This window comes from Mesocricetus auratus, unplaced genomic scaffold (assembly GCF_017639785.1).
Source record: "Mesocricetus auratus isolate SY011 unplaced genomic scaffold, BCM_Maur_2.0 Super-Scaffold_6730, whole genome shotgun sequence".
Taxonomy (NCBI): domain Eukaryota; kingdom Metazoa; phylum Chordata; class Mammalia; order Rodentia; family Cricetidae; genus Mesocricetus; species Mesocricetus auratus.
Genome location: NW_024429184.1, coordinates 66,761,454 through 66,784,790, shown reverse-complemented (window position 1 = coordinate 66,784,790; position 23,337 = coordinate 66,761,454). Strand labels below are relative to the sequence as shown.

Genomic DNA, 23,337 nt, shown 5'->3' with positions numbered 1-23,337 from the left:
GAACAAACCTCCAAATTGCTGAGTGATGACCATGCACCCTGGAGTAAACTGTGGGTGTCCCAAGCAAGCAAGCTACCAGGATTACAGTCTGGGCATCCAGACACTCAGATATGTAATTTTATCAAACCCCTAAATTGGTTAGTGGTATAACACTCTTACAACTGACTCACAGTGCGGTAAGTCTGTTCAATAGTTAAAGTTAACTGTTGATAACCCTTTCCTCCTGCCTAAAGAACTCGAGGAAGGCTCCTGCAGTGGAAGGCTCTCTAGCAGCCAGGTGCCGTGGGGGCATCCCTAACTCCTCTTCCCCAGCCCCACTGCAACGTCTCTCCATGTCTGCTGTTCCCTAAGCACTGCGGACAAACGTGGCCCCTGAACAGCAGAGATCAAGATGTAAACCATCCTGTTTCTCTCCAGTGGGGAAATGACCAGGGAGAGACCCTTGAGATAACAAATCAGTGCACTCACTACACACTGCACGGCCCAACGGTTTGAGGAAGAAAAGCAGATGGCAGTCACAGCAGGAGGAACATGAACCTCAGAGCCTTGGAGCCTTTCCCGTTGTAACCAAAGCCTGATCGTTTCAGGCTTTACACACAGTTTCTCCATGCAGCACGGCCAGCAGCTACGCTGCCTCACTAGAGACTACAGGACGTTAGCGAGCTGAAGTCAGAACGATTACAGAGAACAACTCTGCGTGTGTCAACAGAGCAACTATCGGGCACACAAATTGCAGTCCATGTTTAATTTTTTTTTACAAGCTCTGGGTGTTTTTCATTGAACTTAAGCCTCCAAATGGTCTAAACAAAGATCTACATTTCCAGCAAAGAACTGTGAGAATGATTCTTCTCCCCAACTTAAATACTACCATGGTACATTTTAGAGAAAACACTTGCTTTGTTTTCCAATGCGCTGTAGGCACTTCACATTACTACATATAAAATACGGAACTTCTGTGCTTCGGTATGGCAGGTGGAACTGAGCAACAAATATTTAGACAGTGACCCAAACAGCCTCTAGTTGTGTGTGTGGTGTATGAGTGTGCATGTGTGTGTGTGTGCAAGCACATGCTTCCCTTGGTGGCCACAAGTTTATGTCAAGCATCTTCTTCATGACCTGGTACTGAGCTGGGAGGCCTTGAGGTCCATAGAGACTTTGCATTGGCTGTAGCAGTCCAGGCAGGTTCAGAGGGACCCACTACAGGTCTCTCACTAACCAAGGAGACCACTGATTAGGCTAGAGGAGCAAAGCCCGAGAGATTTTCCTGTCTCCACCTCCTGATGTCAAATGAGCTTCTGCACCTGTAAGGATCCAAACTCAGGTCCTCACATTTGTGCGTGAGGTCTACCAACCAATCCATCTCCAAAGCTCCATATCTGTAGTTCTTAGAATAGGAGTACCAGTCCACAGAGGAAAACTATTCTGGGTATGCCATTCCTCTGAACCTAAGAGTCTCCCCAAACGAACAGCAGAGGGAGTGTGCATTACATGCTGGGCGAGTTCCATGCTCCTCACATTTCTTCCCACTCTGCACTTAGCACAGAAGCAGCCAGCTGCATTACCTACACCACCCCTGATATGGGTCACCCAGGTGCTAGCCGTAGGATGAAGGGGTAAGTGTGCACCCCCAGTGAGGCTTCGGTAAGAAATTTCTCTCAGCCCTGAGGCCCGGGACCACTTCCTACTGACAGTACATGGGAAACATTCCTTTCCCTTAATTTTTTTTTTGAGATGGAGATACAATTACATTATTTTTCCCCTCTCTGTCTTCCCTCCAAGCCTTCCCATTGTTGCTCCACCGCCTTGATGTCTTTCAAATTCGCTGTTTCCTTTCAATTGTTTTTGCATATACCAAACTGAAACCAAAGTCATTTGCATTTAAACAATTTTGTCACAACAGTACAAAATTATACAGGATTTGTACAATATCAAAGCGTATCAGAAACTGAGAATTAGTAAAATCAGTAACAGCTACTGGTCTTGATGAACTCGTACTTCTGTACTTAGAATTCACGGGGTGGGAGGGGCTTAAAATGTGAAAGGAAAGCAACATGGATGTAGACTTTTCACGAATTAATATGATTGAGATTTAGACTTCAAATGGCCGAGGGCAAAGTAAGAAATAAAAGCCAAGTCTGTGGAAATATAACACACATGTTTGTACCTCTCTCCTGTCCTGTCCTGTCTGTCCTGTCCTCCCTCCCTCCCTCGCTCCCCTTGGCTTCCTGCCTTAATATAACTATGCTCTTAAGAATCAAGGTACCATCCCAACAGGAAGAAAAGCAGAGGTTTTCTCAGCTGTGCGTGATCTGTGACTGCTCCCTCATCACACAGAGCACCCCAACACTGAACCAGTCTCTGCAGACAGCTGCAGTAACTGAGGTACTGCATGTGTGAGTAAAGACCCCAGTCATCCAAGCCGAGCAGAGCTAAGGTTGTACTGGTGCAGACAATAAACAGCTCGCAGTGCACGGTGACAATGGGCCTGACAGTCCATCATTATTAAAGTTATAAGCCAAACAAGAACTGAAACCTGTATAGAGGAGAGCTTCAGTGGGAGGTCTCCCACACTGGGATCGACCTCCTGACACACAAGCCTAATGAAAGGAGCAAAGAGAGCTGCTCACACCATTTTGGACTACCTCCAAACAGCAACTATCAGTGTTAGCATTAACTAACGTCTTAAAGTGGGGGAAAAAAAAACAACAACTTAGAATACCTCTTAGAATCCAAAACAAACTGATTTTCTAGTTGTAACTCCATCGTGGACTTTTCATTTTGGGTAGTAGGTAAGTACACAAGAATATAGCCAATACTGAAAGTGTAAAATCCCATGTGAAACCACACAATTTCCATTCCAAATGACTATCCTAACTGTACAAATGTCTACTGAGGCAGTCAGTATAGGCTTGGAGTCTATAATTTCAGTGTGTGTGTGTGTGTGTGTGTGTGTATGTGTGTATGTATGTGTGTGTTTATATGCAATTTTTATATTACAGTTCAAAAAATCCAAAACACACTAAAGTTATTAATATGAAAAAGATAATGCAACAGGGTTCATATGACATTAGCCTAAAGCTTCATTACTCAAAATTCATTTAAAGTATCTTGAAATACCACTTATAGCAAGAATATACCATCACCCTAACATATTACATTATTACATTGTACATTTATTTTTTTCACATGCCTAAAACTATGGTCACCTGAAACTCTGATTTAAATATAAAATGATGGAATTACAGCAAGAAAGCCACTAAGTCAAGAGAAACCATGAAAACTGTCCATTGGCCTTCCCACTGTAAACACGAACTCCTGGTATGCATGAAAAGGAACGCACAGCAGGCAGGGCTGAGTCACCGCCTGTATCACAGCTGGCCATAACCAACAAGTTCATGCTTAGAATTGTTTTAAGGGGAGTGATATGTAACTATAGAAAGTTGCTAAATCACTGGAGCGTCTTTCTGTCTCTTCAAGACCATAAATACACAGAACAGCCTATCTGGCAGGTTATTAAACTCAGTGCATATATAATGTCAGGCCATACCTACTGCTTTGCTAAATAATTTGGTATAAAGCTTTAGTACATATAGTTTCATACTAAGAAAAAGAAAATGAGCTGGCCAAAACCAGAAATAACAGGTTACAAAATCTGCATATTCAAATCAGCACTGTCATTTCTAATAAGACAGTATTTTAAAACAATGAGGAAATAAAAATCTTTATTTTAAGAAACACCTAGCTAGTAATGTAATTACAAAGGCAGAGAGGAGCCCATAACTTTAAAAAAAAAAGGAAACGTGACTGAAGACCACTAGTTCATATTTTAATATAAAATTTTAAATACAAATAGGACATCAAAGATATTTACTGCTGGTTTTTATTTCAGTCTTAGCTTATGTCAGCCTTGAGAAATGTACGTTTTCAAATATGGTCATGTTACACCGAGCATGCCCCATCTGCTGTCAATATGAAGGCTAAGCAGAGTTGGCCTAATCAGTATCTGAAGGGAGAAATTTACATCATAAAGTCAGCATGAATAGTATCAAATGATGCTTTTAAAAATATCGTTCCTCGTTTGAAAACACATGAAGACATTATCTATATCTCTGAACAGTAAGTTCAGACTATGAAACGTTTAAATCTAAAAATACAAATGAAGCTATAATTATTAAAAATTGATATGTAAGAACTGCATGCTCAGTTACTTATAAAAGCAAGTTGAAAAGTCAAAATGGAAAGTGGTCATTTAGTATATCAACAAAAATGAAATATTAAATTGAAAAATAACTCCATAAAATGCTTACGGTTGCTGTGGATAATTAGTAAAGTAATAATTTTATCATTGTACTTTAGTATGTATGCATTATTACATATAATAACATATCTATACCATTAAAGAATATTAAACATATTTTTTTGATTTCAGTGTCTAACTCCTTCTAACAAGAAAGAAAGCAATGTACTTGCCTAATAAAACTTTGGCGTCATCCACATCAAAGTCTCCATCACCATCTGCATCATAGACTCCTAGTTTTCCTGCAACAGGAGAGCAATGATACACACAGGAAAAGAAAAAAACAAACTTAATAATGAACCATCTCTCACTGCAGTTTTTTAGACACCATAAATGTTACTTATTTCCTCGCCTTTTACTCCTGCAGAGCAGAACCGTAGGAACACATCACCGGAAACTACTGGCACATCACCTACAGATTCAAGAAGTATGCTGCTAACAACGCTAACATACAAGTGAAAGGATAATTCTCCTAGAGATTTGGGAATATTCTGATCCTATCACTTCACAATAAGTTTACTGTTCTCTTCAAAATGTTTTACATAAAAATTGGAACATATATATATATATATATATATTCAACCCATTTCAAACAGCCAAACAATTGCATAAAATTTGATGTCTTTAAGACACAAAACTTCACCTATCAACAATATATGCAACCTAAGCTTCAAATAAAGATCAAATATAAGTAAGTCAACAGAGAACATAAGTACCTTATAGAGTAAAGGAAGAATTGTTTGATACTTAACAATAAATTACAACAAAAAAAGCATGCATTAGCCTAAGAGAGACAGGACTGTCCTAGAAGTAAAGTATGTAAAACTGGAGGCTTCCTGAAATGATAAGTGAAAAATTTATGGTCACCCACTTAAAAGCGTCCTGTACACTGGACAAGCATTACTTAAGGAAAAAGGGGGAAGGCTGAAAAGAGGAACGTGAGAAGCCAGGCTCACTCTACGTTACTCAACACTGGTTGTACTCCACTAATGCTTTCAGGGGGCTGTCTACAGGGTTAGCATTTCAAATGGGTACAGTCCATACCCAAAAGTTATTCCAAAATCAACATGGCTTATAAGTCACCACTGGACAAGAACTGTGGGGAAAAAAACAGTAATATTTTAAAGAGTAAGAATATAGCATTCTTATGAAAAATAGTTGGCTATAAACACTGCTTCCAGTTCTTTAATTCCAAGTCCATTAAAGGATTGCCCAGGGAAGACAGGAGCAAAATTCCCAGATCCCTGGCTCCGGTTTTGCTATACAAAAGTCTGCTTAGTATACATACACACACACAAGAAAACCAGTAAGAATGCAGGGATGAAGACGTCATTCTTCAGTGAAGAAAATGAAAGTGATAACCTGTAAGTCAAGGCTACCGATAGCATAGTACTTTAACACTATTTTCAAGGCTGAACCCTTCCTGAGAGCCTTCCACGGGGAAGTTGATCCTGCCACTTACATTCTTGATGTAGATGACTAAGTTAGTAGAATAGGGATGAGGTCTTAGAGACAGATGCAGTACACTTAAAATGCATCTCCAGTAGCCTACCTTGAAGTACCTCTGATAAGTTATAACGGAAGTCCTTTGCTCTGGCTGCATGCATGCAAAAACATGAAGATTGTTATTTATCATTAAAGGTGCACAAATTACCTAGCAACAGTACTGTAAGTTAATGAAGTCATATTTTTGCCTATGCCAAGTTAAAATTCTTTTAATTTACTCATCTATTTGGAGATACTTCCCTTAAGGTAGTAAAACATCAGTGAGTGACAGATCGTATGCAAGAATACTGTGATATTCTTTGTTCTTCTCTCCCACTTAGAAAAACAGCAACAATGTATGACTGGCACAAGAAGTCTACTGGAAGGGGGCGGGTCCTCAACACAACATTAACAAGTGTGTATTTTCCTTACTGGCCAGTCCATGTCTTTATCTGGAATATTAAAGAGGGAGGCCATACTTCTTAACTGCCTAAAATGAAAACCAAATGATCATTAGCAATAACTACTAGAAAAACAGAGTGTTGTATATCCATATGATAGAGTATTACTCTGAACCTTTACATATAATGATGCTAAACAGGCAACTCAAGAGGCCACACACATGTATATGCTAGGCTCAGAACACCCAAAATAATCCCAGAAAGCCAAAATGTTGAGAGAGGAGTAATGTCTGGGGAAGAATGGGTAACAGAAATGCTCTAAAATTAGATGCTGATGATCAGGCAAAATGTTCGATGTATTAAAAACCAAGGAATTGTAGAATTTCAAATGTTTACAATATATAATTTATGTTCTTTCTATCCATTTAAAAAATTAAAAATGAAAAAGAGTCCATATAAAACAAGTCATTTTAAAAACTTAGTGTGGCTAGAGAGATGGCTCAGTGTCCAAGAGGGCTTTCTGCTCTTCCAGAGAACCCAAGCTCAGTTCCAAGCCCACATCGGGTGGCTTCTGACCACCCATAACTCCAGCTCCAAGGGATCCACTGCTCTCTTCTAACCTCTGCGGGTGCCCACACATGGCAGACACCCACATAGGTACATAAATAAGGAAAATTTAAAACCCCAGTGATTGTGCTAAGACAAAGGAAAAAGGGAGAAGAAAGTGAGATACTATTATAAGTATATCCAGGAACTTCCTCAAAGAACGCAGAGATGTGCCACCTGCCCACATGGTCAGTAGCACAGTCACCTCAGCACTCACATACCCATGTGCACACCTCCATGTGACACACACACCTGCATCTGTACTCCCATATCCATGTGCACACACTCATCCCTGTGCACACTCATCCCTGTGCACACACTCACCCATGTGCACACACTCATCCCTGTGCACACTCATCCATGTGTATGCACACATCCAGGTGCACACACATCCACATGCACATACTCACCCATGTGCACACACTCACCCATGTGCACACACATCCAGGTGCATATACACATCCATGTGTATGCACACATCCATGTGCACACACATCCATGTGTACACTCACATCCATGGCAGGAGTTCCTTGTAAATTCTGGCTAAAGGAAGGTTTTGCAAGTCAGTCATTGCAGCTCACTTCTAGAAGCCATGGCAAGAGGATCACTATAGGGCCCTGGCCAGCCTGGGTTACATAGAATGAGATGCTATCTGAGATCTAAGCCCACTAAAGGAAGCAGTTCATAATCTAGAATTCTCAACACTCAACAAACTTGAATCAAAAATATAAAGTACAGAAAATAGTGAAAATGCATTTAATAAAATCTGTTTTGATAAAGTTTCCATATACCATAATAAATAGGGAGCCTACATAGAAATCAGCAAAATTAAGGCCATTATGCCCAGGCAGCCCTAGTAATGCTCTCTTTTCTTTCACTTTATCAAGAATCACTGGAAGCTACAGCCAATAATAATACCAGAGACACCGGCAATAAGAAGCCCTGGAGATTACCAAGGACTCTCACTTTCCCTCTTACAAAATCACTAGAGAGACTGTAGCCTATTTCTTACCTAGAACTTCCTCATAATCAACAAGGTCAAACCACACCACGGCCACAGACGTCCAGACGCCCAGCAATGCAATAACCATGAACCACGTGAAGAAGGAGCCTCCAGAAATTCCTCCTCTCCTCCCATTCTTGTGTCCTCCATGCTTTGCTTCTGTTTGGAGAAAGAAAAATGTAGGGTCACCACAGCAGAAGAAAACACTTGGCTGAACGCCACCTTTATTTTGACAATGATTTGAAAGATCATTTTACTTAAATCCCCAAAGTACATTACACAAAATGACTTTGAACACAATTAAGTTTCTGCTTAAACTCAATTACCACATTTAAATAACGTTAATTTTGAACAGAAGTAAACCCTTGATGGACTATTGTTCTTTTGGTTTGGTTTTGTTTCTTACGCATGATAGAACGCATACATTCCTTCCAAGCCCTTTGTCAAATCAGTCTTCATGGGAACACTTTTGTGTCCAAATGGCCACCTGTGCCCTGCCTCCTGTGCTAAGTAGCAGACAGTGGTATATCATAAGCATGAATAAAACTTCATGTTCTTGCCTTCCTGTATGAGGGAAAATGCTGGCCCCTGTATGTTCACTCACCATTATCTTGCATTGTCCAAAAACTTAACTCTCCAACTAGCCAAAGCTCTTCAGCTTTCACTTTGATAAAATACCCCAGTCTTTAGAAGTGTCATGGACACTGGAACAGACATTCTGTTTGGCCTTCCAGTTCTGCGGCTTTCTTTACCGCATGGCTCCCTGACCTTGAAGTTATGCCCATCTTTGTGGTGCCCTCTGGCTCTGCCGGCTCCTTCACTGGAAGCTGCCTTTCCCTGGTGCTGCAGAGTAGCTGTTTTCTTATGGATCGATGTCTCTTCTCAACCCACAGCAATGCACAATCAAAAACCCAGCCTTAGTTAATGAAATCAGAGATGTAGAGGATCTTATTTCATATCCTATTTATACAGTACATCACCCACAACCGTGTTAACTGCCACAGAAGGAAATAAATCCCTCTACAGTCATTCAATATTGAGGGAAGGTGAGTGAGGGGAGGGGCACAGAAACATAAATCACAGACAAAAGATGCCCTTCCTCCTTCAGGAGATCCAGCAGGGTGTGGGGAGGCAGGAAACAGGCCTTGCCAACTGGCCCTAACGCAGGAAACAGCTCTGTAAACTGCTGCTCACCAAGTGTCATTCATCATGGTTTTGCTATGTGTTCCTTATACTCTCCTAGAAATATTCTTCTGACGGTCAAAATAAATAGAACTCATGAAAGCCAATGGTAGTTATAAAATAGTCAATACTGTTTAAAAAGTTAGCGCCATATGCAGATTTAAAAGAACGTTATATCCCACAACTATAAGTAAACATACTTAATTACCTGATATCCCCAAATGCCATGCTGGTAAAGGAAACTTTTCTCCATCCCACCAACACAGCAGGACACTACCTGGCATGGGGGTTCTTCCCACAGCACTCACAAGCAATGCTACATGTGGCCCTCATGCAACTGGCCCATGTTTCTGAAGAAAGTATTTCCAGAAGCTTAAGCAGGACATTGTTCATTCTGTGTGGCTGTTCCTCATACAGCAAATCATCTGTCATGCCCCGTGCCCCCAGGCCAAAGGCAGGTAGGTCCCAGGATTACAAGTCCCTCAAATACCTCACATACTCCTTACGTGGAATAGGAATCGTCATCTGTCACAGGGGAAAGATGAAGGCATTTGTCCACATCAACACCGCACATTGGGCAGAACTCAGAAAATGACCTCTGACCTCTGCAGTCCTAAGTTTCTGTGTGTCTTATGAAGGTTGACCCCCAGGACTTCAGCCTCCATCAGATTACCCAGGACCTGCCTTCTACCTCCACACATGCTCCAGGGAAAAGAACACTAGTGCTTCAGACAACCAATGCTTCCAGTGCACTGCTCAGAAAGAAAAGAAAATTGAAACTGTACCTATTAAAAGAATATCCTTTCCTTAGACTTGTTTTATTTTATGTGTGTGAGCATTTTGTCTGCATGCACGTCCATGCATCATCTGAGGGCTTGGTCCTTGAGAAGGTCAGAAGAGAGCCTCAGAAGCCCTGGAACTTGAGTTGTGGCTAGTTGTGAGCCACCATGTGGGTGCTGAAACCAAACCCAGGTCCTCTGGAAGAGGACATTTTATTGCTGGGGGTGGGGTATGGTTTCTAGTATTTTTATAAGTCATAGGCAACCACATCAATCATTAAAATAACACTAAATAAGCTGTCACTGGAATTTTTCAAAATAAGAGGAGAGACTGCAAAGCTCTGTAGGGCAGGAGGGCCCCACAAACTCCATAGCAGTGTTTGGGATTTAGTTTACTACACTTTTATAAACATGAGGACATGTTCCCTAAGCTATATGGGAAAGAAATCTTCCTTACTTTTATATGCCATACAAATGCACACACATGCTAGAGAGATGTGATCAGGAATATATACTGCTCTTGTATTCAGTTCCCAGGACCCACATCAGTGAGTCACCACCGCCTGTAACCCCAGCACCAGATGAATCCAATGTCCCTGGCCCCTGTGTGAATCTGAACTCATGTGCACACACTCATAACTTAAAAAAACAAAAATAAATCTTTTAAAAAGTGAAATACATCTCACATTTAAAGTTTCATTTACAAAGAATGGTAAGGCTACAATGAACTGGGTTCTTGTCTTATCGCTCTTGGACATTGCCACAGTCACCACATCTTTTCTATTGCTCCTCATTAACTAAAACAGGAAACTGTTAAAAAATACTTTATCCCTTTACAATGTCAAACAGTGTGCTACTCTAGCATCATTAACCTTCTTACTATTAATACTTGTTAGTTCCATAAAGGATAAAAGCATTGAGTCATAGGACATTCTCTCTGCACTTCACATCTCTCCTTTGAGCATGCTCACGAGGAAAACCAGGCAGCAGCTAAGGACTCAGACATCTCTTAAAAGCCCCTTTCTGAAGCCTACAACATGTGCTTGGCCTGTTGCTTTGAAAATGCGGTGTACCTCCCAGGGGCAGATCGGTTTTCCTGACTCAAGTGAAGGAAGTGTGGTAAAGCAAACCCTCCCCAAGGGTTTCAAACCCCACAAACAAATTCAAAACCAGGACGTTATCACAAAAATATTCTGGAAGAATATTCAGCATTTGTTGCTATTTCCCTAGATCCAAATAAATCTAAGTCGGTCTTCATCTTATTTTCCGGCTCCATATCAAAAGTGCAGGCACCAATGGGGCTTCCTAGAGTTACAAATCCAGCAACTCATTTTCTGAAATTGAAATGGGATGTCCACATAAGAAAATGTTCCCACACAGTACTGAAGAGAACATTACGATGCTGGCTCAGCCCCAACAGTCAGAAAAGACTCTCCAAAGTGGGCTAGGGACAAAAGGCCACCACACACTGATCAACGACTCACTGGCCGTTAAGTAAACTGCAAAGTGTTCGTGGATAACTGTTAGTGAACACTGGACTGGGCATTCACACTGGTACTAAACAGAGCATTTAAAGATCTAAAACAGCAGTTCCTTATACGGAGTTTCAATATACCTATCCAATACATGTGTTTTAAACTAACAAAAAGACAACTTTTGCTTATAAAGAAAAAAAGGTATATACAAAAAAGTAAATTTAACACATTAAGAAAATGAAATCGTCGATCTAAGAAACAAAATTCTCATGTCTGCTATTTTGTTTTTCATTTACCCTCTGCTTCACATGAAGTAGGTCAATTTCCATATAAGGTAAGCCTACTCGAACCAAGCATGCTCACTAATACAAAACTAGACTTACATAGCCCCTAAGTTTCCCATATTTTTATAAGAAATCTGAACACACAATTCTTTAGGTTCATTGTTAACAGACACATCACACTATGGAAGTTTATAAAATGTGATTTGTGCTAGTAGAATATATTGAGACAGTCTAAGTTAGGACAGCAAAATCTATTCAGATTGAAGTTGGATTATTCCATGAAAACCCAGGCATTGTGAAAAGTTGACCTCTCCAGAAACTCAAGAAAGAACATATAGAAGGCACAAAACACTTAGCCAAAAACATCTGAACAGAGCACAGCTGAAAATAAGCAAGAAAGCTGTCAGCTAGTTCTAAGCCCCCTTTTAATCCAACCAACAGACATATACCTTTATCCTCAGTCATTTTGATTTCTTCAATCCATGCATAAAATACACTGACAGGAAAAACCTAAGGTGCTCCCAGGCGGTATGGGCCACCCAGCATGCCCTTTCCTGCTAGAACCGTGACTACCAGTCCTGCCTGGTCAAGGGTTCTGGAGCTGAAACTGGACCTGACTGTGGACTGCTCACCCGCTATTTTTAGAGGCCGCTTCCTCGTGGCCACATGCTGCTAATCACTCAGGCTGACTGCACTCCTGACAACCCTGCAGCCTTCCCACTGGGAGTGGACCACCCCTCCACCCTGCCACCCCTGCTTGGTTGGTTCCTAGTTCTTCTTATAGCTCCAAGTTCTGAAAGACGAAGCAGCTGGACAGAGCACAGGGGGCCAAACCACCCATCAGCCCAAGTAGTTAAAGGAGCCTGCATGTGTCCCTCGGCCCAGAGCCAGCCTCACTTGGCCCTTCAGAATCTTAATCAAAAGCCTTTGAGACTATTTAGCCAGCGTGCTTGCAGAAAGACAAATGATAAATGACAACAAACTAATGAATTCTCTAGAATCCTGAGTCACAGCATCATCATCCCAGGAACAGTCCTTCCAACAGCAAAACGAAAGCAAGGGTACAAAAACATTTCACTGGAAGGCAAGAGAGGGCTGCCGGACACTGAAGGAATGAAACTGGAGGGAAGGAAGGATAGGAGGAAGGGAAGGAGTACCTCAAAAAGGTACTGGACAGAAGCCATGAAATCCCACATCAAATGTTCCCTTCTGGGAAATGAAAATGGCCCCAATTTTAATGACATTTTTTTTACTGTTCTAAGATAAGCAATTTATAGATGGCATTGGAGCTCTAATTAATAAATGAAATTAATTTAGAGCAAGTAGAATCTAGAACAAGCAGCAACCTTCCAAAGCGGCTTCTCCGTCTTTAATTTTTTTTCACTCCATCTTAAATCTTCATAAGCAAGTAAAACATTTAAACCATTCTGAAGAAGAGTCAGTGATACAAGGTTTGATGATATAAATATGAGACAGAGTAAAGAAGGCACCAGGGACAACTGAACAAACTAGCTTGTGTTCTGGTTTCCTAAGATGGACTTAATGATGACCTTCAGGTAACTTATAATATTATCAATTTAATACTATATTATCATACAATATTATATAAACTATTATAACAAATAGGTAACTATTCTGGAAGCTTCTTTGTTTGGAGAACACTCCATGGAACCACAAGACCATGCCACAGCTGACACACGGGGCCACCTCATTTATGGGCCCTTGGCCTGGTATGGTTTTGAGATGGGATGTGCTTCTCAGCATCTCTGTCATCCTGGGCAGTCAGCACTCCTTTGTAAATCTGTTTTCTGCTTACGAAATACACTTGACATACACTAGGCACACACATTTGCTGAAACATCCACGCCACGCATTCTCTGGATCAGTCAGAACCAGCGCAGAAATCTGTTCACTCACTCCCAGTTCACCCTGTTTATAATCCCAGCTGTCTCCAACACAGCCAGTGCTGCGGAGCTCCTGCGCAGGCTGTGCTAGGCCCAGCCACATTAAAGTTACAACTCAAGGTTGTAAGAACCACAGCCGTTAAATCAGGGCCAGCCTAAACGATACAGATCTGGCTATTCCTTGCAGATTAGTCTTAACCATGACCGTACCCTATGGGTTAATGTGCTGGTTAGGTTTATGTCAACTCGACACAAACTAGAGTCATTTGAGAAGAGAAGACTGAACAGCACAATACAGGCAAACCCATTGATGGAGGTGTGGGTGAGCCAGCCAGGAAGTTGTGAGCATGGGAGAGCTGGCCCCCTTACTCATCTGTCAGGGGGCAGCCTGAGGCAGGTGGGAGGGATGGCCCTGAGGTCATAACAGCCACAGAGGTGGCCCTGCCCCTCATCAGCTGCAGTGCTTGGGAGAGTGGCCCTATGCCAGCCTGTGCAACACAGTAGAGCTGGCCCTGAGTGTGGGTGTGGGAGAGCTGGCCCTCAGGGCATGAAAGCAGAACTGATCCTGCCCTTTACTCGTTGATACAAGAGGTACACTAACCAGGGCAATGCAGGAGAGCTCACCCTGGTGGTGAGGACAAGGGAGAGCTGGTGGGCTGATCAACCCTGCAACTACCTAGAACCAGAACCAGGGTTAGGAGTTGGCCCACCCCAACATCCACCCCATCTGAGATCTGCTGGAGCAAATGAAGGGACTAGTCCTATAGACCCAAAGCTGAAGGATCTCTACAACACAGGGCAACAACAGAATAATCAAGAGGAGCCCCAGTGAGGGCCCAGCATCCACAGGGTACCAGAAACCAGAGGCCTGGAACAGACTCACGACGCTTTGCAGTGAACACTTACAAATAGATACACAGACAAAAGGGTTTAGTGCATGACTCAATGTGTCACACTATAGCTTCTATGACGAGACTGATTTTTTTCCTTCTCTTTTTTCTCATAAGTTTTATTTTGAGAGTGAAATGATTGGGATGGAGATGCATGACGTGAAAGAACAAATAAAAAGGAAGGGGGAAAAAGGAAAAGAAAATGCTTACATAAAACTGAGCTGTAGACAAGTCTGCAGGGCATTCTCTTAATTCATGATCAATGGGAGAGGGCCTAGCCCATTGTGGTTGATGCCATCCCTGGGCTGGTGTCCGTGGTTCTTTAAAAATGACGGCTGAGCAAGACATAAACAGCAAGCCAGTGAGCAGCACCCTCCATGGCCTCTGCATCAGCTCCTGCCTCCCGGTTCCTGCCCTGTTTGAGTTCCTGTCCTGACTTCCTTCAGTGATGAACTACGATGTGGAAGTATAATAAACCCTTTCCTCTCCAACTTGCTTTATGGTGGTGGCATTTCATCACAGCAATAGGAACCCTAACTAAGACAGTTAGCCTCCTCCTCCTTCCATATTCTTCAACAGTTAAATAAGCATTGTCACAAAATGTCTCTCTTCCCTAGTTTCCCAAAGGTGACAGAACATCTGTGTAGTAGGGTAAGCGAAGAAAACAGCTCCGGATTATCACTTTACATCAGTATGTTTACTACAGGGAAAGTAAATTCTGAATTGCAAGAAACTGCCTGTAATGATAATAACATTTTTGGTAAAGGAGAATACTTCTAAAAGTTGTTAAAAAAATAAATTGGATTTGTGCATGGCAAATTAACACCACAGCAGATAACTAAGCTGACAGTCACTATCAAAGTAGCAGTTGCTGGGACTAAGAGCCACCCCAGCTACAAGCAGGGAACAAACCTGTAACGTGAACTCAGAAACTATTAATATCAACCTGATATGACCTGAGACCACAAGAGCCAAGACCCACATCCACTGAGCCATGGGCTGCACCTGTCACCAAACACCTGCCAGGTAGAAGTCCATGAGGTCTCTCAGCCAGGGCTGGCCTCTTCCTTTCCTTGGCCCCCAGCCACTCATTTTCTGCAACAGCAGCCCTAACACGTTAGGATAACCTAGGGCGTCTTAATCCATTCCTCCCAAACTTGCATTTCTCTAAGTCCACACAGGGTCCCAACAACACGCCTATACCCCCCAGAGTTTGGATGCTGCTGGTCAGGGAATACACCAGAACCACTGCTGAGAGTGATTAATCAGCAGTCAGGAAGGGGTGACAGAAGGCTGGATTTGATCAGCGCACACTGTATTCAAAGTACTGAAACAGCAAAAGGAAATCCATGACTGGGAATGATAATGTATGTCAATGAACAAATAAGCAAAAAGAATGCTATATAAGCCTTCAGATGTTCAGTCTCAAAAAGAGGAAAGCAGATCTGTTTTTATCAACTGCAAGATTATCAAATCCTTGCCCCATTTAAAAAAAAAGCCAAGGGACAACAATCCTGCTCCCCCAGAGCCCTCAGCATGCAATGCCACACCTCCAGCTCCATCACTGGTGGCCTCCCCAGGAGCTCAACCTTAGCTACAACCAATCGGCTCCAGTGCCCAGCCCTAGGTCACCCCCTGAAGCCTTGCTCCTGCATGCTATATTCAACACACACTCTTACAGGGTTCCTTGCTGTGACCTCAACCTGATTCACTTTCCTAGGCACCTCTGCATTCCTGATGAAAGATCTCTGTAGCCTGCAGGCAGCCAGACACCAAGTCTAAAATCCTGTTGCATGGGTTCTGCTTGTTTAACTCCACTATGTGCCAGAAGGGCACTCCAAAATCAGTATAGGATGTTATTAAACCAGTACATCCCCCCCCCAAAAAAGAGGAACGTCCCTCCATATACTTAGAGTACCTCAACACGTAAGAGCAAGCAGCATCATTGTAAAGCAAAAAAAGTAGCCAAGGTCACACCAACTACGGCAATGCCGGCAATGCGGCAGCAGACACCAAGCAAGACATAGCCATGCCGACTCCTCCCCCGGCTATGGGAAAATCAGCTCGGGCACTGGAGGAACAGAGAGAGAGAGTGCACTTCCTCTTCTTCCAGCTGGCCTAGTCACCGATTTCTTCAGACTCTGTTTCTCTCATTTCTACCCCCTAGCTCGCTGTGTGGGTCAAACCTCCCGCTGATCCACAGATCCAGTGCGGTGCTGAGTGAGGTGGGGCCTTCAGGAAGTAGTCTCACAAGCAGTCCTCAGGTTATTGGGGTGCAGTCTCAAAAGCAGGACCCCACCTGCCCTCTCAGGTTTCCCGACACATGAAGTGGGCCTGCTGCTTGCTCCGCCATGTGCCTCCACGATCGGCTGCTCTCCATAGAGGCTCAACATGATGGAAACACCCAACCTTAGGATGGACTTTCTAGAAGTGAATTGACTGATGTGCTCACCACCTGCCTCCCTATCTCTCCGAACCCAGCTCCTCATGGACGCCCTCTCCTGACCACACTTGCTGCTCAGTCTCTTAACAACCCTGGTCTGGCAGGAAAGCCTCCTTGGCTGTTCTCCCTCCCTGACAGCAAGAGCAGTCACAGAGGTGCTATGGCTCACCACAGCTTCCCTCTGTCCACAAAAACTGCCTCAAACTTCTCTGCCCTTAAACCCATTCTACCAGAGTCAAGGTCCTCCTAGCCTTACTACACAGGAAACCCAAAGCCAACAGCAGCAAACTGTCCTGAGAGCCCACCACCAGCACCCACCTGCATTCCTCCTAGATTTCCACCTGCTCCTCCTGTCTCACTGCCTTCCCTTCTGCTTTTCCTCATGGCCAGCCCTGCTCTGTGTGCTTCCTCTCTTCACAGAAGATATAATGTATGTATGTATGTATGTATGTATACATGTGGATATACATGTATATAGTATATGCATGCATAAATATATATATGCATATGCATGTGTATATAATATATACATACATATTTATATGCATATGAGTGTTTTACCTCCATGTATGTCTATGTACCACATATGTGCCTGCTGCCTGCAGAGACCAGAGGAGGGCATTGGACCACCTGGAACTAGAGTTACAGATAGTTGTGAGCTGCCTTGCGGGTAGTAAGAACTGAACCTGGGTCCTCTGGAAGAGCAGTGAGTGAACACTCTAAGAGCCCCCGGCCCCCCAGGTACAATTCTTAGCAGAATTCTTCACTTCACTGATAACTTCCCACTCACGACTTACAAACTATACACTGCCCTATAACTTCAGCTCACCCCAGCGCAGATTCTCCAATGTCACACTAGTGATTCCCACATCGCTAACTCAGATGGAAGTTTGCTGGCTCCATCTCACTTGACTTCTTGTATCATTCTCTCTCTTTCACAGTTTCTTCCCTCCCTGCTTTCGAGACTTCTGTCATTTCCATCACTTCCCTGAACTTTCTTATTTCCACTCTCCCTTGTTGAATCATCCTCCTCTGTGTGACTTTGAAGTATGAAACATCCCTAAGCCTGGTCCTCTGTCCCCTCCGGCTCACTCCAGCTACTATCTGAAGGGTTAGCATATTTCTCTCCTTTGGCTACAAATCCAGGTAACTATCTCCTAATGTCCTATATGGATGGCTAACCTGCAATCCAGCATGTCTCTAGCATCCTTCCCTTTCCTCTCCAAGGTCAGAGTCACAAAACTTCCAAGGGGCCAGCTGCTGAAGTCAGAAAACTTAGGATGTACCCTCGATCCTTTTCCTGAAGGATCAACTCAGGCTGTTTTCCCACCTGGCTACCAGGAAAGGGCTATAGCTATGCAGTCTCCCTGGGCACCTGGGCATCCTTGACAACTTTTAAAATTGTAATGTCCCGGTGTCCCTGTGAAGGCCAAAGAATAACCTTGGAGAATCATTTTTTTCCTTCCATCTTTATATGGTTTCTGCTTGTTTGCAAGCACTTTACCCACTGAACATCCCACAGACCCCTCCCTGGTCAACTGTCTCTGTTACTTTTCTTATGCTCTGTGTATGTTCAGACAGGAAAAAATGAGAAAATGTTTCCACCCATTCTGCCTTTTAAGAGCAGTTTGTCATCCAAAGCCAGCTTCTCACTCACTATTCTGTCTGCCTTAACATAGCATCACTGCTCTACATAGCCATAGGGGTGTTAATATGATTACACACGGGTGAGTTACAATAATAATAATACTAATAACAATAATACAATCCTTAATAGCTTCACACTACTCTCAAGATAAAACAGAATCTCTGAGCTGGCCTGGGGGATCAGTTGCAGCGGCTCCAGACAGCTGCTCTAACCTCAGCTTTGTTTCATTTCCTCTAAGCTGCTCAGAGTCTAGACAGACAGACAGACAGACAGACAGACAGACAGACACACACACACACACACACACACACACACACACACACACAAGCCGCCTCATGTTCTCTACCCAGCCTGCTCCTGGAATGTCCCAATGCTGTCACCACACACACAGTCACTACTCTGTGCCCAGCCTCACCATTTCCTGCCCTACTAATACATCTCCTCCTCGAGGAGACCTTCCCCTCTTCCATTAGACGTGCAGTCCATTAGACAGCAGTCCACATGTCACTGGAATTAGACAGTTTAAGACACCTTCCTCTGCCTCTGCCCCTAAGCTTTGTGAAGGCAGGCACAGAAGAATAGGTCTCACTCATCACAACACTTCCTGAAAGGAAACCAAGACCTTTGAAAATGCTGAATGACTTCCTTCTCACATGCTGGACAGTGCAGGATTAACCAAACCCTTCTCTGGTCAAAGTTAAAAGGAACAGCCATGCTCTTGAAGACTTCTAGAACTTAACTCATTCAGAAGGCAAAAGATACACAGCCTGCCTCCCTAGCACTGCCCACTTTCCAGTACCAAAAAGTTTAAAAAATTAACTCAACACTTAGTGTTTCATTTATCTAAAGTAGGAGGGAAGTATATTCAAACAACTGCCAAGTTAGTTTAAATTCCCTCACATTCATCAATGCAATGAATCTCAAACGCACAGGAGAAAAACTTGTGCAAAGCATTCAGACAGAAGAATGAAGCCCAGTGATTGCTAAGCACAGTTAATGGACTCCACCCATCCTCCCAGCTTTCCACAGCTCCAGCTCAGACCCAGGTTGGACAGGAAGGAGTTGTGCAGCCCCCTCCATGGCTTACAGCAGCCAGAAACAAACTGATTAAGGCTGTGTTGAAAAGGCACAATGGTTGGAAGGGTGACAAGGTACTGCCCTGTGTTAGAATTCCAGAAAACAAACCCAAGTAAACAGTTTGCACTTTCATCAGTCTAAGTTAAAACTTCAGTATTAGCAAGGCCCAGGCCACCTTCCAGATGCCTTTCTTCCTTCCTCCACGCCCTTCCTTCTCCATCTATCCTTCCATTTTGAGAACTAATTATCTTGGGGCAGTGGGGGAAACACACCTTTAATCCCAGCACTCAGGAGGCAGAGGCAGGCGGGTCTTTGTGAGTTCAAGGCCAGCCTGGTCTATAGAGTGAATTCTAGAACAGCCAGGACTGTTACAAAAAGAAACCCTGTCTCAAAAAAAAAAAAAAAAAAAAAAAAAAAAACAGAAAAAACAAAAAAGAAAACTAAACTAATTATCCTTTGTAATCCTCAGGTAAAAACTACTACACTAGCATTCACCTGTGTTTGTAGCAATACTGATTCACCACAGAGGGGACTAAAGGATCAGAGCACAGGCCCACACCACCCCCCCACACACACATACACCACCACCATCACCACCACCAACCACCACCACCACCACCACCACCACCACCACCAGCACCACCACCACACCCCTTAGGAATCTTTTGCTACCTAAACTACACTTGAAAACTTGGTTAATTCTTCAAGCTATGCTTAATGGATCAGTTTTTAAAAGCTAATTAGTTCTCCCCACAGAGTGTTCAATAGAGGAGAGTTCATCTCAGAGGAATAACTGCTCCCCTAGGCTAATTACTCATAGAAAGGGTATTAATATGACATTTTAAATGAGGTAAGCTTCTTGCTGGCCCAGGACAGGAAGAGCTTTGAGGAATGAGCTAAGGAAGGAGGAGGGAAGGAGAGAGGGAGAGAGGGAGGGAGGGAGGGAGGGAGGGAGGGAGGGAGGGAGGGAGGGAGGGAGGGAGGGAGGGAGGCATGGCCAATCTGGATGGACATCACTGATCTTCAGTTGTACCCTTGAAAGTCGCTTTAATTCACTCAGAAGGCAAAAAGATCCACAGCCCTCCTCCCTTACCACTTTCCAGGAAAAAATGTGCAACATTTACATTGTACAAAAATGGAAGAAAAGGAATAATAAAAGCATAAAAATCATGTGAAATCACAAAGCATATCTTGTCTCAGATTCAAAATATTATAAAATTAAAGGCAAAAAGCCCCATTGGATGCAACTATGATTAAGACACTTTGACAGACACAGTCAACAACACTTTATCATATAAATAAGTGTCAATGAAGGTAACTGAAAAATAGGCAAGAATGGCTATAACCAAATATTATACAGCAGGGCAAGGGGGACAGTCTTGTCAGTGAAATGACTGTCTTGCCTCAGAAACATGAGGACCTGAGTTAACAAATCTTGGCATCCATGTAAAAAACTTGGTGTGGGTGTAATCCCCACAGGGAAGGGGCAGAGACAAGATCTAGGACTCACTGACCAACCTAACCTATGTGGCCAATTCCAGGCTCCCTCAGTTGCCAACATGATCCATAGTACAGAGGGGCTCCATGTTCTGGAGGGTAATGGAAACCCCCACACTGCTTCATGTGTGTCCTCCATTCACTGTTTAAATTCTTACCTTTACATATATGTGCACACACACGCACACACGCACACACACACACACACAGTATTGGTAAGAACAGCACTTTCCTGAGCTCTGTCATTGGTTCTAGTGAATTACATCCAAGAGTGGCTGCAGGGGCTGAGAAACTTGAGATCAGCTAGTCTGAACTGATAGTGCCCTCAGGAGGCCCCAAGCCATGGCTGGTGTCTGCAGTGAGACCAGTCTTGCGGTGATGTCCCTAGCTTCCAGAGCCCTTCTCTCAAACTACATGAATTGCAGACTTTCTCACATACCCATCTTTGAGAGAAATTTAACAGCTGTGCCAAAACCTGGGAAACACACTTCTATAGACCAGTAAATTGAGTTTTCAAAATCTCTTACCACGTTGCAATAAATATGTCAAAGAACTTAACAACATATATGAACTCACCAAATCCTCCACTGAATGCCAAATGAAAGTGGGTGAATCCCGGGCACAAGACAAGGGGACACACACTCAAGCAATCGCCCTCTCTGCCTCTTGGCAGCAGAGCAAGGAGAAGTGTGATGTGAAGGCTGCAGGGAAAGGTCGCGCACACAGTGCAGCCTGCAGTCCTGGAAAGATCCCGTTTCCCACGGATGAACGTGGGCACCAAGGAGCAGCAAGTCTGGACCACCTTGGAGTTTGCCCCCACAAGTGCCTCCAGGTCATCCTGTCAAGAGTGGTTCTGGGGCAGCCAGAAGAAACTGTGTGTCACGGTAAAGGTCTCCACCTGGCCTTCCAGCGAGCTGAGACGCGTGTCTCTGTTGTACTACCTGTCAGCCAGTCTTACCAACCGGCAGAGAAGACACAGCCAGGAGCCTGTGAGGACTCGGGTCTTTCGGTCTCTTCCCTGTCTGGGAACTCCCGAGAAGCAAAAGCCTTGAAGAGGACAGGGCAAAGATCATGGGCAGTGCCCGGCAGTCCCTGTCCACTGCCCTTCCTTCCACCTGACTGCAGCAGACAGAACTTGGCACAGCAAATGAAACCACTGCTAAACCAGCCAGTCTTAAACACCAGCATATATCAACACACACCAATTTGTATGTTACATAGTACATTTCTTTAGTTTTTAGTATAACAGTCACATGAAATGAGGAGCATTAATCTTCAGTACTATTCCCTGAGTTGTAACAAATGTGTACGCAGCATTGCCAACTCCCTATCGAGACCTAGAACAAGGACCCTACCCAAGGTCATTCACTCATGATCATTCCCACTCTGGTTTCACCTTACCCTGCCCTCAGAGATAACACCACTGTTCTGTTGTAGGCATTTCTGTTTTTATTTTCTTACTGTAGATTAACTTTACCTATTCTTAGAGTCATAAAAATAGCACCATATAATGTATCCTTTACATGTTCCCTCCATGCTCCCATTGTAGAGAGTGTTTCAGTGTTTGCATACAAGGGTATATATGAGTGACAAGCAGAATACATCCAGTCGGCTGCTAGTAGAAAACTAAGTATTTCCCATACTGCATTACTATGAACAAGACGGCTGGGAAAACTCATTCAAGATTACTGTAAATATAGCCAGGTCTCCATACTCTAAGGTTCTACATCCATGGAGTCAATCAATAGCAAATGGAAAATGTATTTAGGCCTATGATGTTTACATTTGTCCTTCATGTGGACATTTTTTTCTTCTCATTATGCCCTGGACAATACTGTATAACTAACTACTTGCAGAGCTGGATCGTTTCATGTCAACTTGGCACAAGCTAAAGTCATCTGAGAGGAGGGAACCTCAATTGAGAAAATGTCTCTATAAGATGGGGATACAGGCAAGCCTGTAAAGCATTTTCTTAATGTAGATCAGTGCGAGAGGGCCCAGCCCATTGTGGATAGATCCACCCCTGGGCTGGTGGTCCTGGGTTCTTTAAGAAAGCAGGCCGAGCAAGCCATGGGGAGCAAGCCAGTAAGCAGCACCCCTCCGTGGCCTCTGCATGAGCTCCTGCCTCCAGATTCCTGTCCTGTCTTCCTTCAATGATGAACCGTGATGTGGAAGTGTAAGCCAAATCAACCCTTTCCTCCCCAGGTTGCTTTGGCCTTGCTGTTTCATCCCAGCAATCCTAACCTAACTAGGACAGTATTAGAGGTAATCTAGAGATGATCTGAAGCATAGGGAGGATGTGGATGGTTTACATGCAAACACAACACTGGCTTACGTATAGGACTTGAGTGACAAAGAGGCTCTTA

At 43.4% G+C, this 23,337-nt stretch overlaps 1 protein-coding gene across 13 annotated transcripts in view; it reads right to left on the bottom strand.

Moving 5' to 3' along the window:
• Positions 1 to 23,337, bottom strand: part of Asph (aspartate beta-hydroxylase) — a 194,237-nt gene that overhangs the window by 147,209 nt on the left and 23,691 nt on the right. For 6 of the 13 annotated variants that reach the window (XM_013110944.3, XM_013110941.3, XM_013110945.3 and 3 more), the window contains 3 exons: positions 7,802 to 7,951; positions 5,850 to 5,894; positions 4,471 to 4,539 (listed from right to left, as the gene is read on the bottom strand). In XM_013110944.3, the coding sequence (XP_012966398.1) occupies positions 4,471 to 4,539; positions 5,850 to 5,894; positions 7,802 to 7,880 (193 nt within the window). In that variant the 5' untranslated portion in view covers positions 7,881 to 7,951. Of the gene's footprint in view, positions 1 to 4,470; positions 4,540 to 5,849; positions 5,895 to 7,801; positions 7,952 to 11,961; positions 12,262 to 23,337 lie in introns of those variants that run through there. The other 7 variants (XM_005066736.4, XM_005066738.4, XM_040741465.1 and 4 more) reach the window with 5 other exon arrangements.